Consider the following 12,831-nt stretch of genomic DNA (forward strand, 5'->3'; position numbering starts at 1 on the left):
GTTGGTGACGTCACCGCGGTGTTCTCGCCGATATTGGCGCCGATTTCACTGGGTCAGCTCACCGTAATAGGACAGTACAGTTGAAGGCAATACTGTTAGTAGCTTTTCCAACGCGTTTCGAAAACCCGTAGGTTTCTTCATCAAACACGTTTGACTCGTTTATGGGAGAAAGAACTTTTAGAGACTCCATACTTACCTAAGCAGGGACCTGTGTCCGAGGCACCAGCGTCCATATCCATGTGAGGACATCTGATCCGGCTTCCACGTGGTGGTTGGGTAACATTATCCCGAAATGGCTTGTTTAACATCACCTTGATGTACACATGATACTTACCTTATTTATTGTTTATGTCAATATAATTTTTAATACACTATGAGCGTTGTGCGCTGTGTTTTTTCTGTTTTTATCACAAACTAGCTGAGAGCCCCGGCGTTGCCCGGGATGTTTGTGGTGTGGGGGTGGCATTTGGGTGGGGAGTGGTCCACGCGGCCCATGTGCGGTGGTAGTGCTGCTGTGGCTGTACTGATGGTGATTGTATCGGTGTGCTGATTTGGGAGGGTTTGGTGCTGATGTGGGGGTGCGGATGTGGGTGTGCCGATGGGGGAGGTGCGAAGGTGCCAATGTGTGGGTGCTGATGGTGTTGATGGGGGTTGGGAATGGTGGGGAGCCGAGTATGCCAGTGTGCTGGGGGGGCATGGGATACCGGTGTGCTGATGTGGTGGTGCTGGGGATAGTGTGTGTGTGTGTGTGTGTATACGTGTGTGTATACATGTTTGTGTGTGTGTATACATGTTTGTGTGTATACATTGTGTGTGTGTACGTGTGTGTGTGTACGTGTGTGTGTACGTGTACGTGTGTATGTCTAAATGTGTGTGTACATTTGTGTGTGTATACATGTGTGTATACATGTGTGTGTATACATGTGTGTGTATACATGTGTGTGTGTGTGTATACATGTGTGTGTGTATACATGTGTGTGTGTGTGTGTATACATGTGTGTGTGTGTGTATACATGTGTGTGTGTATACATGTGTGTGTGTGTATACATGTGTGTGTGTGTGTGTGTATACATGTGTGTGTGTGTATACATGTGTGTGTGTGTATACATGTGCGTGTGTGTATACATGTGTGTGTGTATACATGTGTGTGTGTGTGTATACATGTGTGTGTGTGTGTGTATACATGTGTGTGTGTATACATGCGTGTGTGTGTATACATGTGTGTGTGTGTATACATGTGTGTGTATACATGTATGTGTGTGTATACATGTGTGTGTGTGTATACATGTGTGTGTGTGTGTATACATGTGTGTGTGTGTGTATATACATGTGTGTGTGTGTATATACATGTGTGTGTGTGTGTATACATGTGTGTGTGTGTATACATGATGTGTATGTATACGTGTGTGTGTGTGTATACATGTGTGTGTGTGTGTATGTCTACATATGTGTGTGTTTGACTCCATGTGTGTGTACGTGTACATGTGTGTGAGTATACGTGTACATGTGTACGTGTGTACGTGTGTGCGTGTGTACGTGTACGTGCGTGTGCATACATGTGTGTGTGTGTATACATGTGTGTGTATACATGTGTATGTATACGTGTGTGTGTGTGTATGACTCCATGTGTGTGTGTACGTGTACATGTTTGTGAGTATACGTGTACATGTGTATACGTGTGTGTGTGTGTGTGTATGTCTACATGTGTGTGTGTATGACTCCATGTGTGTGTGTACGTGTACATGTTTGTGAGTATACGTGTACATGTGTACGTGTGTACGTGTGTGTGCGTGTCTACGTGCATGTGCGTGTCTACGTGCGTGTGCGTGTCTACGTGCGTGTGCGTGTCTATGTGCGTGTGCGTGTCTATGTGCGTGTGCGTGTCTACGTCTACGTGCGTGTGCGTGTCTACGTGCGTCTGCGTGTCTACGTGCGTCTGCGTGCGCCTGCGTGTCTACGTGCGCCTGTGTGTATACGTGTGTCAACATGTGCCTGTGTATGTACGTGTGTGTGTACACGTGTGTGTACGTGTGTGTGTCTACGTGTATGTGTGTGTATACGTGTGTCTACGTGTGTGTGTGTATATGTGTGCCTACGTGTGTGTGTGTGTATACGTATGCCTACTTGTGTGTGTGTATACGTATACGTGTGTGTGTATATACGTGTGTGTGTATACATGTGTATACGTGTGTCTGTGTGTATACGTGTGTCTGCTGTGTGTATACGTGTGTCTGCTGTGTGTATACGTGTGTCTGCTGTGTGTATACGTGTGTCTGCTGGGTGTATACGTGTGTCTGCTGTGTGTATACGTGTGTCTGCTGTGTGTATATGTGTGTCTGCGTGTGTCTGCTGTGTGTATACGTGTGTCTGTATAGGTGTCTGTATAGGTGTGTGTGTGTGTGTGTCTGTGTACGTGTGTGTGTGTGTGCCTACATGTGTGTGTCTACATCTGTGTGTGTGTGTGTCTACATGTGTGTTTGTGTACGTGTGTGTGTGTCTTATGTATAGAGAGATATATAGTGTGTGTGTGTGTGTGTGTGTGTGTGTGTGTGTGTGTGTGTGTGTGTGTGTGTGTGTATATATATATATATATATATATATATATATAGAGAGAGAGATATATATAGTGTGTGTGTGTGTGCAGCACAGGGCATGTGGAGGGGGGAGGGGGGAGAGCAGCACGGGGCATGTGGAGGGGGGGGAGAGCAGCACGGGGCATGTGGAGGGGGGGTGAGCAGCACGGGGCATGTGGAGGGGGGGTGAGCAGCACGGGGCATGTGGAGGGTCCCTCCTGCAAGGCTGGCGGGAGCCCCCCCCCACGCTGGCCTCCGCCTCGAGGTGAGGCGGCGGTGCCGAGAAGCGTTGCAGGCGGCGCCGGGTAGGCTGGGCGGGAGAGGTGAGGCGGTGCCGAGGGGGCCGGAGGGGGTGAAGGGCATGGCTGGGGGGGGTGAAGGGCATGGCTGGGGGGGGGTGAAGGGCATGGCTGGGGGGGGGGGGGTGAAGGGCATGGCTGGGGGGGTGAAGGGCATGGCTGGGGGGTGAAGGGCATGGCTGGGGGGGGGGGGTGAAGGGGATGGCCGGGGGGGGGTGAAGGGCATGGCTGGGGGGGGGGTGAAGGGCATGGCCGGGGGGGGGGTGAAGGGCATGGCCGGGGGGGGGGGTGAAGGGCATGGCCAGGGGGGGGGTGAAGGGCATGGCCAGGGGGGTTGGGGGTGAAGGGCATGGCCAGGGGGGCTGGGGGTGAAGGGCATGGCCAGGGGGGGGGGGGGGTGAAGGGCATGGCCAGGGGGGGGGGTGAAGGGCATGGCCAGGGGGGTTGGGGGTGAAGGGCATGGCTGGGGGGGGGGGGGTAAAGGGCATGGCTGGGGGGGGTGAAGGGCATGGCTGGGGGGGGTGAAGGGCATGGCTGGGGGGGGGGGTGAAGGGCATGGCCAGGGGGGGGGTGAAGGGCATGGCCGGGGGGGGGGTGAAGGGCATGGCCGGGGGGGGGGGTGAAGGGCATGGCCAGGGGGGGGTGAAGGGCATGGCCAGGGGGGTTGGGGGTGAAGGGCATGGCCAGGGGGGGGGGGTGAAGGGCATGGCCAGGGGGGTTGGGGGTGAAGGGCATGGCCAGGGGGGGGGGGGGTGAAGGGCATGGCCAGGGGGGGGGGGGGTGAAGGGCCTGGCCGGGGGGGGGGTGAAGGGCCTGGCCGGGGGGGGGGTGAAGGGCCTGGCCGGGGGGGGGTGAAGGGCCGGGCCGGGGGGGTGAAGGGCTGGGCGGGGGGGGGTTAAGGGCCGGGGGGGGGGGGTGAAGGGCCGGGCCGGGGTGAAAGATCCCTTCCCCTGCGGTAACTTACCTCGCACCGGGCCGCGCTCCTTCTCGGGTTCCTCGGCGGTCTCTGTTTCCCCCGGCGATGCGGAGCTGAGACGCTCAGGTCAGGAGGTGGTGTGGGCCGCGGCCCGTACAGCTCCCGACTGAGCGAGCGGGAGCAGCGCGCGCGGGGATGGTGAGCTGGGGGCGCGGCCTCTAGGCCTGAAGGTGCGAGCGGCGAGAGCGTGCACTGGGGGGGAGGGGGGGAGCACCGGGAGAGAGGGTGAGCACCGGGAGAGCGGGTGAGCACCGGGAGAGAGGGTGATGTTGAGGTCCCGCGGAGTGGTGATAGGGGGGGGGGGGGGGTTCGGTTGTTGCGGGCCAGCCGCGGGGGGGGGGGGGGGTCAAGGCCGGGCAGCCGTTAAGGAGGGTGGAGTGTTTGTGTGTTGAGGAGGGTGGAGTGTGTGTGTGCTGAGGAGGGTGTGTGTGTGTGTGTGTGTGTGTGTGTGTGTGTGTGTGTGTGTGTGTGTGTGCGCGTTGAGGAGGGTGGAGTGAGTGTGTGTGAGTGTGTGTGCGCGAGTTGAGGAGTGAGTGTGTGTGTGTGTGTGTGTGTGTGTGTGTGTGTGTGTGTGTGTGTGTGTGTGTGGCCCGTCACTCCGCCTCAGGCCAATGAGAGGTGTGCGGGGGCGGGCGGCCCAAGGGACCAATGAGATTTCCCCTAGGGACACCGGACATCCAGCAGGTAGGCAAACATACAGTGCTTTCACTAATATAGTATAAGATGAAGTGTCAGGGGGGACCACACGAGGTCTCTGCAGCTGCTCCTACCTGATCTTCGGCGACGCGTCAAATGACGCCGCTGGGTCACATGAAGGCCCGTTGCCATGGCAACGTGATGTCACATGACCCCGCGACGTCGGAGCCTTGCATGAGGGGGGGGGGGGGACGGGAGGTGAGAAGGCAGGGGGGGGCGCAGGGTCAGACCTTTGCGCACCCCTGCATTAGGACGTTGCACTCTTGGAATTAAAATGCCTGTATGACTGAGTATTAAAGTACTGTTGTGTACTAACCTACTTGTGTGGTGCTGAAAGGTCAGCGTTACAAATGAATGCAAACCTTCATAAACCGCGCGTCGTATGTGTGAAGGTTGTTCATGCACAGGACGCTTACTTTTCACCTAGGGTGAGGTGAGCTGAGATACCGGCACCCCCTAAGTCACATGGGCCAATAGGGAGCTGCCTATTGCGTCACGGTTCCCTAGGAGGTAAGTATCTCAGGAAGAAGGGGGCTACCGCAGCCAAAATGAGTGTGGTTCAGCCCCGGAGGTTCCCTGCTTCCTACCTTGGGGACTTGTTTTTCCCTCTGGGTGAGGAACGCGTCCTTAATAGTGCTTGCCTAAGGCTACGCTTATAGGGCCTGGCGACGCGACGGTCGTTGGAAAATGTAACAAAGATGACTTCCGGCGATCGCGACCAATCCGTCGCTCCGTCACGCCGCGCTTTCTATAAGCGCATGCAATGGCGCCAGTGCATTTGTTTGTGCAACTTGTAACTTAAAATGTATATGGTAAACCTACCCAGCCTAGAAATATTGCAAAGCCAGTATAAACCAGCCTCACACTGATGATACCCATCAAGGTTGAAACATGTCTGTGAGTGGTTTGTACTTGCTTTGTTAGTCCCATGCTGTGCTTAAAAGCTGTGTGAACGGCGATTCATCAGCTTAAATGGGCTCCATGTGAATGGATATTCCTGGCTAAAGGTGACACATTGTGTGCTCATTTGCATGTCATTTCCCAGAATCCCTTGCTGCAGTGTGAGCACTGTATGCGAGGTGATAATGGTGAAAGGCAGGGTGCAGACCTGTCTGAGACATGTGAATGTGCTCACAAGTGATATTCTTTATTATATATATTAAACACAGGCAGCGTGTGCCCCGACAATGCAACATTCTATACAATTACCCATTTAATCGGTCAGTTACACATTGCATGTATATGCGAGCACAAAGCATCTTTCGGCCGCACAACAGGACTACAAATGTTTGTTTTGCGCACAGTAGATGTTTGTAGAGTGTTGAAGGACATTACTACAAGTAGTCCCTGTGGGGTCAGCAGGTCCCCGTGGGGTCAGCGCAGGTCCCCGTGGGGTCAGCGCAGGTCCCCGTGGGGTCAGCAGGTCCCCGTGGGGTCAGCGCAGGTCCCCGTGGGGTCAGCAGGTCCCCATGGGGTCAGCAGGTCCCCATGGGGTCAGCAGGTCCCCGTGGGGTCAGCAGGTCCCCGTGGGGTCAGCAGCTGGCTGGTTTACACAGGCCGGTTGTTCAGAAAGGAAGAGAGCCAAATAGCCACTTTATCCCCAGCGTGAGTGAAAGAAACCCAACCTGCGCAGTCCCAGGGGAAGGGGTGCTGTGGGCCCCTCTGGCAGCAAAGAGTTAATTTTTGCTGTACCAATTGCCTTTGTGACAGTGACCTAGGTTGATCAGTCAGTACAAGTAGCTTTCCAGATGTGAAGTGTGTGGTCATACTCAACACTATTTTATATTGTAGAATGAATGTATTATTTTGAAATAATGAAATATTTCAGAGGGGAGACAGGATACAAACTGTCTCCGTCCTTTTCTCTCACCTGCTTCTCTCCCTCTCATCCTCTCTCACCTGCTTCTCTCCCTCTCATCCTCTCTCACCTGCTTCTCTCCCTCTCATTCTCTCTCGTCTGTTTCTCTCCCTCTCATCTCTCACCTGCTTCTCTCCCTCTCATGCCTGCTTCTCTCCCTTTCATCCTCTCTCGTCTGCTTCTCTCCCTCTTATCCTCTCTCATCTGCTTCTCTCCCTCTCATCCTCTCACCTGCTTCTCTCCCTCTCATCCTCTCCCCTGCTTCTCTCCCTCTCATTCTCTCTCGCCTGCTCTTCTCTCCCTCTCATCCGCTTCTCTCCCTCTCATTCTCTCTCGTCTGCTCCTCTCTCCCTCTCATCCTCTCACCTGCGTCTCTCTCTCTCATCCTCTCACCTGGTTCTCTCCCTCTCCTCCTCTCTCGTCTGCTTCTCTTCCTCTCCTCCTCTCGTCTCTCACCTGCTTCTCTCCCTCTCATCCTCTCTCGTCTCTCACCTGATTCTCTCCCTCTCATCCTCTCTCGTCTCTCACCTGCTTCTCTCCCTCTCATCCTCTCTCACCTGCTTCTCTCCCTCTCAACCTCTCTCGTCTCTCACCTGCTTCGCTCCCTCTCATCCGCTCTCACCTGCTTCTCTCTCACCTGTATTGTTAACCCTGGACGGATTTATAGAATGCAATTTGCGGATTCAGCGATGTGTGCACGGGTTGTATCCAATGGCGGTTTCTGATGAATCCGTGCGGACTGAAACTGCCCAAATGCCGTTTGCGGTTATTACACCACAAAACGAATTTTGGGGGTAACATCAAAAATCAGGGAAACGCATCTCTAGTCCTAAAGCAAAGAACACAATCCAGCCTTACTTCTGCAGCTTGGAATATCACAGTACTTCCAGTACACCCCATCCTCGTGCTCAGCGATATAACACCACGGGCTGACGTCACCATCTGGGTTCCTGGCAAAACAAAGAGATAAAATCAAATGAATTAACAGAGCTGTGTTTGTGCCCATCTGATACGCTGAACACCACACCTGCTTAAAGTATAGTCTCTACATGTTACAAAGTTATATATATCACCTGCAGGGGCCCTACAATAACATGTCATTACTGAAATATCTTCACGTAATCAAATAAAGGCATGATATATCCAGCTTTGCTTTGGGTTGTTAGTTGTAGGGTTGCCAGATGGCTTCTCCAAAAATACTGGACACAATGGTGAAAGGTGCGACGCGCTCGAGGCACACACGCGCACGCACACACCTCTCCGTTTCCTCCTCTCCTTGGCCCCACCTACAGGCTCCTGACACCTCCTCCTGATTGGCTGCTGCTGGGTAATGCAGCCAATCATGATGGAGAAAGCTGCCAGCCCCTCGTAACAGCCCTGCTTCCTCCCTGCTCAGGGAAATCCCGCAGCCCCCCCAAGCCGGTCAGGTCACTATGTCCAGAGAGATAATACCAGTATACACATACACGCCCAGAGAGGTAATACCAGTATACACATACACGCCCAGAGAGGTAATACCGGTACACAGGACAGTCCGGTTCAATACTGGACACCTGGCAACCCTAGGTTAGTTTTAATACTGCTTGTTGTGTGCAATGGTGCTGGGTACCACCTAAAAATTCCACTTTAAAAAAAACAAATATATATATATATATATATATATATATATATATATATATATATATATATGTATGTATGTATGTATGTATGTATGTATGTATGTATGTATGTATGTATGTATGTATGTATGTATGTATGTATGTATGTATGTATGTATATATATATATATATATATATATATATATATATATATATAGTTGCCAGGTGGCTTCTCCATAGATACTGGACTCAATGGTGAAAGGTGCGTCAGGTCACTATGTCCAGGGAGGAAAATACCGGACACATACATGTCCAGTATTACAGTACCTCTCATTTTATACTGGACAGAGTATCCAAATACAGGACAGTCCGGTTCAATACCGGACACCTGGCAACCATAGTCGAAACTGGAACACAAAATATCTTGGGAACCTACGAGTCCCTGGATGTCGGGAGACCATGGGTGGGCTTTGGAGACCCCCCTCTTCAGGTGCGATTAAAAACAATATCCATTTGGGGAGACTTTCTGCTTTAACCTGTCATGTAGAAGGGGGGCCAGCAACGCGCTGCAATTTGTTGATTTGTCCGGCTGGCACTGAAGGGATTAATTTTAATATATATATACAGTTGTTATATATATATATATATATATATATATATAAATATATATATATAGACGTTAATTCTCCTTTCTTGCAGATCCCAGAATGAACTGGATATTGTACAAGACAGGGTGTCCGGGGACTGAAGCTTGTCCACCTTCTAATAACCGGACAGGAATGGAAAGGAATGCAGACGCTACTCATTGAGAAGATAAGAAGGTAAGAAAATCTTTACACAAAGCAAAGAGTCTATAATTAGAGGTAAAACGTAGGATAATTATACAGCCAGCAGACACAGGAGCTGCCATTGATATAATGGATATAAATGTAGAAGCCGTAAGGAGTTTGTCCAATGTAAATTACAATACAAACTGGACTTTGAACATAAATCTACATATAAAAAGAATATACTAAATAAAACTATGCTTACCCTCGGTTGTACAATATAAAAATATTGCAGACTTTTTGCTAACGAGACAAACTATAACCAGCGTATAACTTTGAATCCGCAACGCGTACCTATAGGTACCTATAGGTGCATGTCACGTTTGACAAAATACAATGACTATGATTGTACCTGTTCATTTCTGCAGCTACCGTTATACATGTATCATTTGTACGCAATGTTTTAAGTATACAGTTCATAACAGATGAGAATGACATATGCAGCCCTATAGGCTTTATGGCTATTGTATTGTTATCGGACTAAACTTTGCGTAATACATTTAGACGCACCTACTCCTAGGTGCCAATACAATACGCTCCCCCTCAGGTATAGCTCACTCATGACTGCCATTAATTATACCCCCTCCTGCTGGGGGAATGTGTGCTTCCTGTGACCATAGATTTCCTGGGGTACCCTGTACCAAATAACTACATGTATACCCTTGCTTTTTGCACACGCCCCCGCTATGCTGCGTATACACAGGTAGTGAGCACAGCACTGTTATACCTATCACCAAGCAAGAGATTGTCACACGGCCCCCTTTCTCTGTTCCAGTAGCAGTGGCTATCCCGGGGGGATGTGCAGAAAGCATGATCATACATGTGTAGTTATCAGCGAGGCCACCTTCAACTTATGGCCAACGTGACGCCGCGTGGCGTCATGATGTCACAAAGCGTCCCATTGCCATGGAACGCGGGGCGTCATATGAATGAGAGGAGGATTTGTTCCTGTAGAGTACACCTAGTTTGGCATAGGTTTGGATGTCAGGGTATCAATGTGCCTCCCGATACATGTATAACGGTAGCTGCAGAAATGTACAGGTACAATGATAGTCACTGTATTTCGTCAAACGTGACAGGCACCTATGTGTTCTATGTGTTGAATGTGGATTGAAAGTTATAAGATGGTTATAGTATATCCTATGTTCCAAGATATGAACTTTATTAGATGTTACAGAATGTTGAGGACATTTATTTCCACAGGGGAGAGTGTAAGGCTAAGGCCCCGGTAACTCCGCTGCAGGAAGAGAGACGGGGGGGGGGGGGGGCGTGGCGGGGGAGTGACGGGGCGCGGCCATGATGTCACCCGGCAGGTTCTCCCTCATTGGCTGAACCACCGGGGGGCGTGCCTTATCGCTCGTCGCGAGTCCTGCTCTCAATTCTATTGAGAGCAGGAGCAACTCTCGCCCCAGTGCTGCAGCGCTGTAGTAGGCAGCGGGGTCAAGGCCTAACCCCCCTGTGGGATCACTATGTACACTTGGGGGGGGTTACAGCTCTAAAGGGTTAACTGCATGGGTTGCTAGAGTAACGCCCCTCCCCCATCACATGATGCAGAGTGACAAGGCAGAAACCTAGCCACGCCCACCTTCTAGAAGATGTTATTCCTATCACTTGGTATAGGATACTAAGTATACTTCTAGCCACGCCCACCTTCTAGAAGCTGTTTAACCTGCCACCTGGGATATTAAGTGGGTGTATGTGGGTGTGTATATATATATATATATATACAGTGTTCGACAAATCACCCAAAAATCTACTCGCCCAACCAAAAAATCTACTCGCCACCTAGTCCCGCCCCCAACTCCGCCCCTAGTCCCGCCCCCAACTCCGCCCCTAGTCCTGCCCCCAACCCCGCTTTAAAATAAAATATATAAATAAAATACATTTAATAAATTCCTAGTCAGAACAACACAGGGAGAGGGGAGGGTGACACAGGGAGAGGGGGAGGGTGACACAGGGAGAGGGGGAGGGTGACACAGGGAGAGGGGGAGGGTGACACAGGGAGAGGGTGACACAGGGAGAGGGGGGAGGGTGACACAGGGAGAGGGGGAGGGTGACACAGGGAGAGGGGGAGGGTGACACAGGGAGAGGGGGAGGGTGACACAGGGAGAGGGTGGGTGACACAGGGAGAGGGGGGTGACACGGGGGAGAGGGTGGGTGACACAGGGAGAGGGGGAGGGTGACACAGGGAGAGGGGGAGGGTGACACAGGGAGAGGGGGAGGGTGACACAGGGAGAGGGGGAGGGTGACACAGGGAGAGGGAGGGTGACACAGGGAGAGGGAGGGTGACACAGGGAGAGGGAGAGGGTGGGTGACACAGGGAGAGGGTGGGTGACACAGGGAGAGGGAGGGGCGACACAGGGAGAGGGAGGGCGACACAGGGAGAGGGAGGGGCGACACAGGGAGAGGGAGGGCGACACAGGGAGAGGGAGGGCGACACAGGGAGAGGGAGGGCGACACAGGGAGAGGGAGGGCGACACAGGGAGAGGGAGGGCGACACAGGGAGAGGGAGGGTGACACAGGGAGAGGGAGAGGGTGGGTGACACAGGGAGAGGGAGATGGTGGGTGACACAGGGAGAGGGAGGGTGATACAGGGAGAGGGTGACACAGGGAGAGGGAGAGAGGGTGACACAGGGAGAGGGTGGGTGACACAGGGAGAGGGTGGGTGACACGGAGAGGGTGGGTGACACAGGGAGAGGGAGGGTGACACAGGGAGAGGGTGGGTGACACAGGGAGAGGAGGAGGGTGACACAGGGAGAGGGGGAGGGTGACACAGGGAGAGGGGGAGGGTGACACAGGGAGAGGGGGAGGGTGACACAGGGAGAGGGGGAGGGTGACACAGGGAGAGGGGGGAGGGTGACACAGGGAGAGGGGGAGGGTGACACAGGGAGAGGGTGAGGGTGACACAGGGAGAGGGGGAGGGTGACACAGGGAGAGGGTGGGTGACACAGGGAGAGGGTGGGTGACACAGGGAGAGGGTGGGTGACACAGGGAGAGGGAGGGTGACACAGGGAGAGGGAGGGTGACACAGGGAGAGGGAGGGTGACACAGGGAGAGGGAGGGTGACACAGGGAGAGGGAGGGTGACACAGGGAGAGGGAGGGTGACACAGGGAGAGAGAGGTGACACAGGGAGAGGGAGGGTGACACAGGGAGAGGGAGGGTGACAGAGGGAGAGGGAGGGTGACAGAGGGAGAGGGGGAGGGTGTGACACAGGGAGGGGGGGAGGATGACACAGGGAGAGGGTGGGTGACACAGGGAGAGGGTGGGTGACACAGGGGAGAGGGTGACAGAGGGAGATGGTGGGTGACACAGGGAGAGGGAGGGTGACACAGGGAGAGGGTGACACAGGGAGAGGGAGAGAGGGTGACACAGGGAGAGGGTGGGTGACACAGGGAGAGGGTGGGTGACACGGAGAGGGTGGGTGACACAGGGAGAGGGAGGGTGACACGGGGAGAGGGAGGGTGACACGGGGAGAGGGAGGGTGACACAGGGAGAGAGAGGGTGACACAGGGAGAGGGAGGGTGACAGAGGGAGAGGGAGGGTGACAGAGGGAGAGGGGAGGGGTGACAGAGGGGAGAGGGTGGGTGACAGAGGGAGATGGTGGGTGACAGAGGGAGATGGTGGGTGACAGAGGGAGATGGTGGGTGACAGAGGGAGATGGTGGGTGACAGAGGGAGATGGTGGGTGACAGAGGGAGATGGTGGGTGACAGAGGGAGATGGTGGGTGACAGAGGGAGATGGTGGGTGACAGAGGGAGATGGTGGGTGACACAGGGAGAGAGTGGTGACACAGGGAGAGGGAGAGAGGGTGACACAGGGGAGAGGGGTGGGTGACACAGGGAGAGGGTGGGTGACACAGGGAGAGGGTGGGTGACACAGGGAGAGGGTGGGTGACACAGGGAGAGGGAGGGTGACACAGGGAGAGGGAGGGGTGACACAGGGAGAGGGTGGGTGACACAGGGAGAGGGGGAGGGGTGACACAGGGAGAGGAGGGGGGGGTGAC

The 12,831-nt window shown here is 53.6% G+C and overlaps 1 protein-coding gene across 2 annotated transcripts in view; it reads right to left on the bottom strand.

Moving 5' to 3' along the window:
• The window catches only part of KREMEN1 (kringle containing transmembrane protein 1), a 131,558-nt gene that overhangs the window by 48,635 nt on the left and 70,092 nt on the right, over positions 1 to 12,831 (bottom strand). For both annotated transcript variants that reach the window (XM_075568063.1, XM_075568064.1), the window contains one exon: positions 7,261 to 7,352. In XM_075568063.1, the coding sequence (XP_075424178.1) occupies positions 7,261 to 7,352 (92 nt within the window). The remainder of the gene's footprint in view (positions 1 to 7,260; positions 7,353 to 12,831) is intronic.

Source organism: Ascaphus truei, chromosome 13 (genome assembly GCF_040206685.1).
Source record: "Ascaphus truei isolate aAscTru1 chromosome 13, aAscTru1.hap1, whole genome shotgun sequence".
In the NCBI taxonomy this organism is placed as follows: Eukaryota; Metazoa; Chordata; class Amphibia; order Anura; family Ascaphidae; genus Ascaphus; species Ascaphus truei.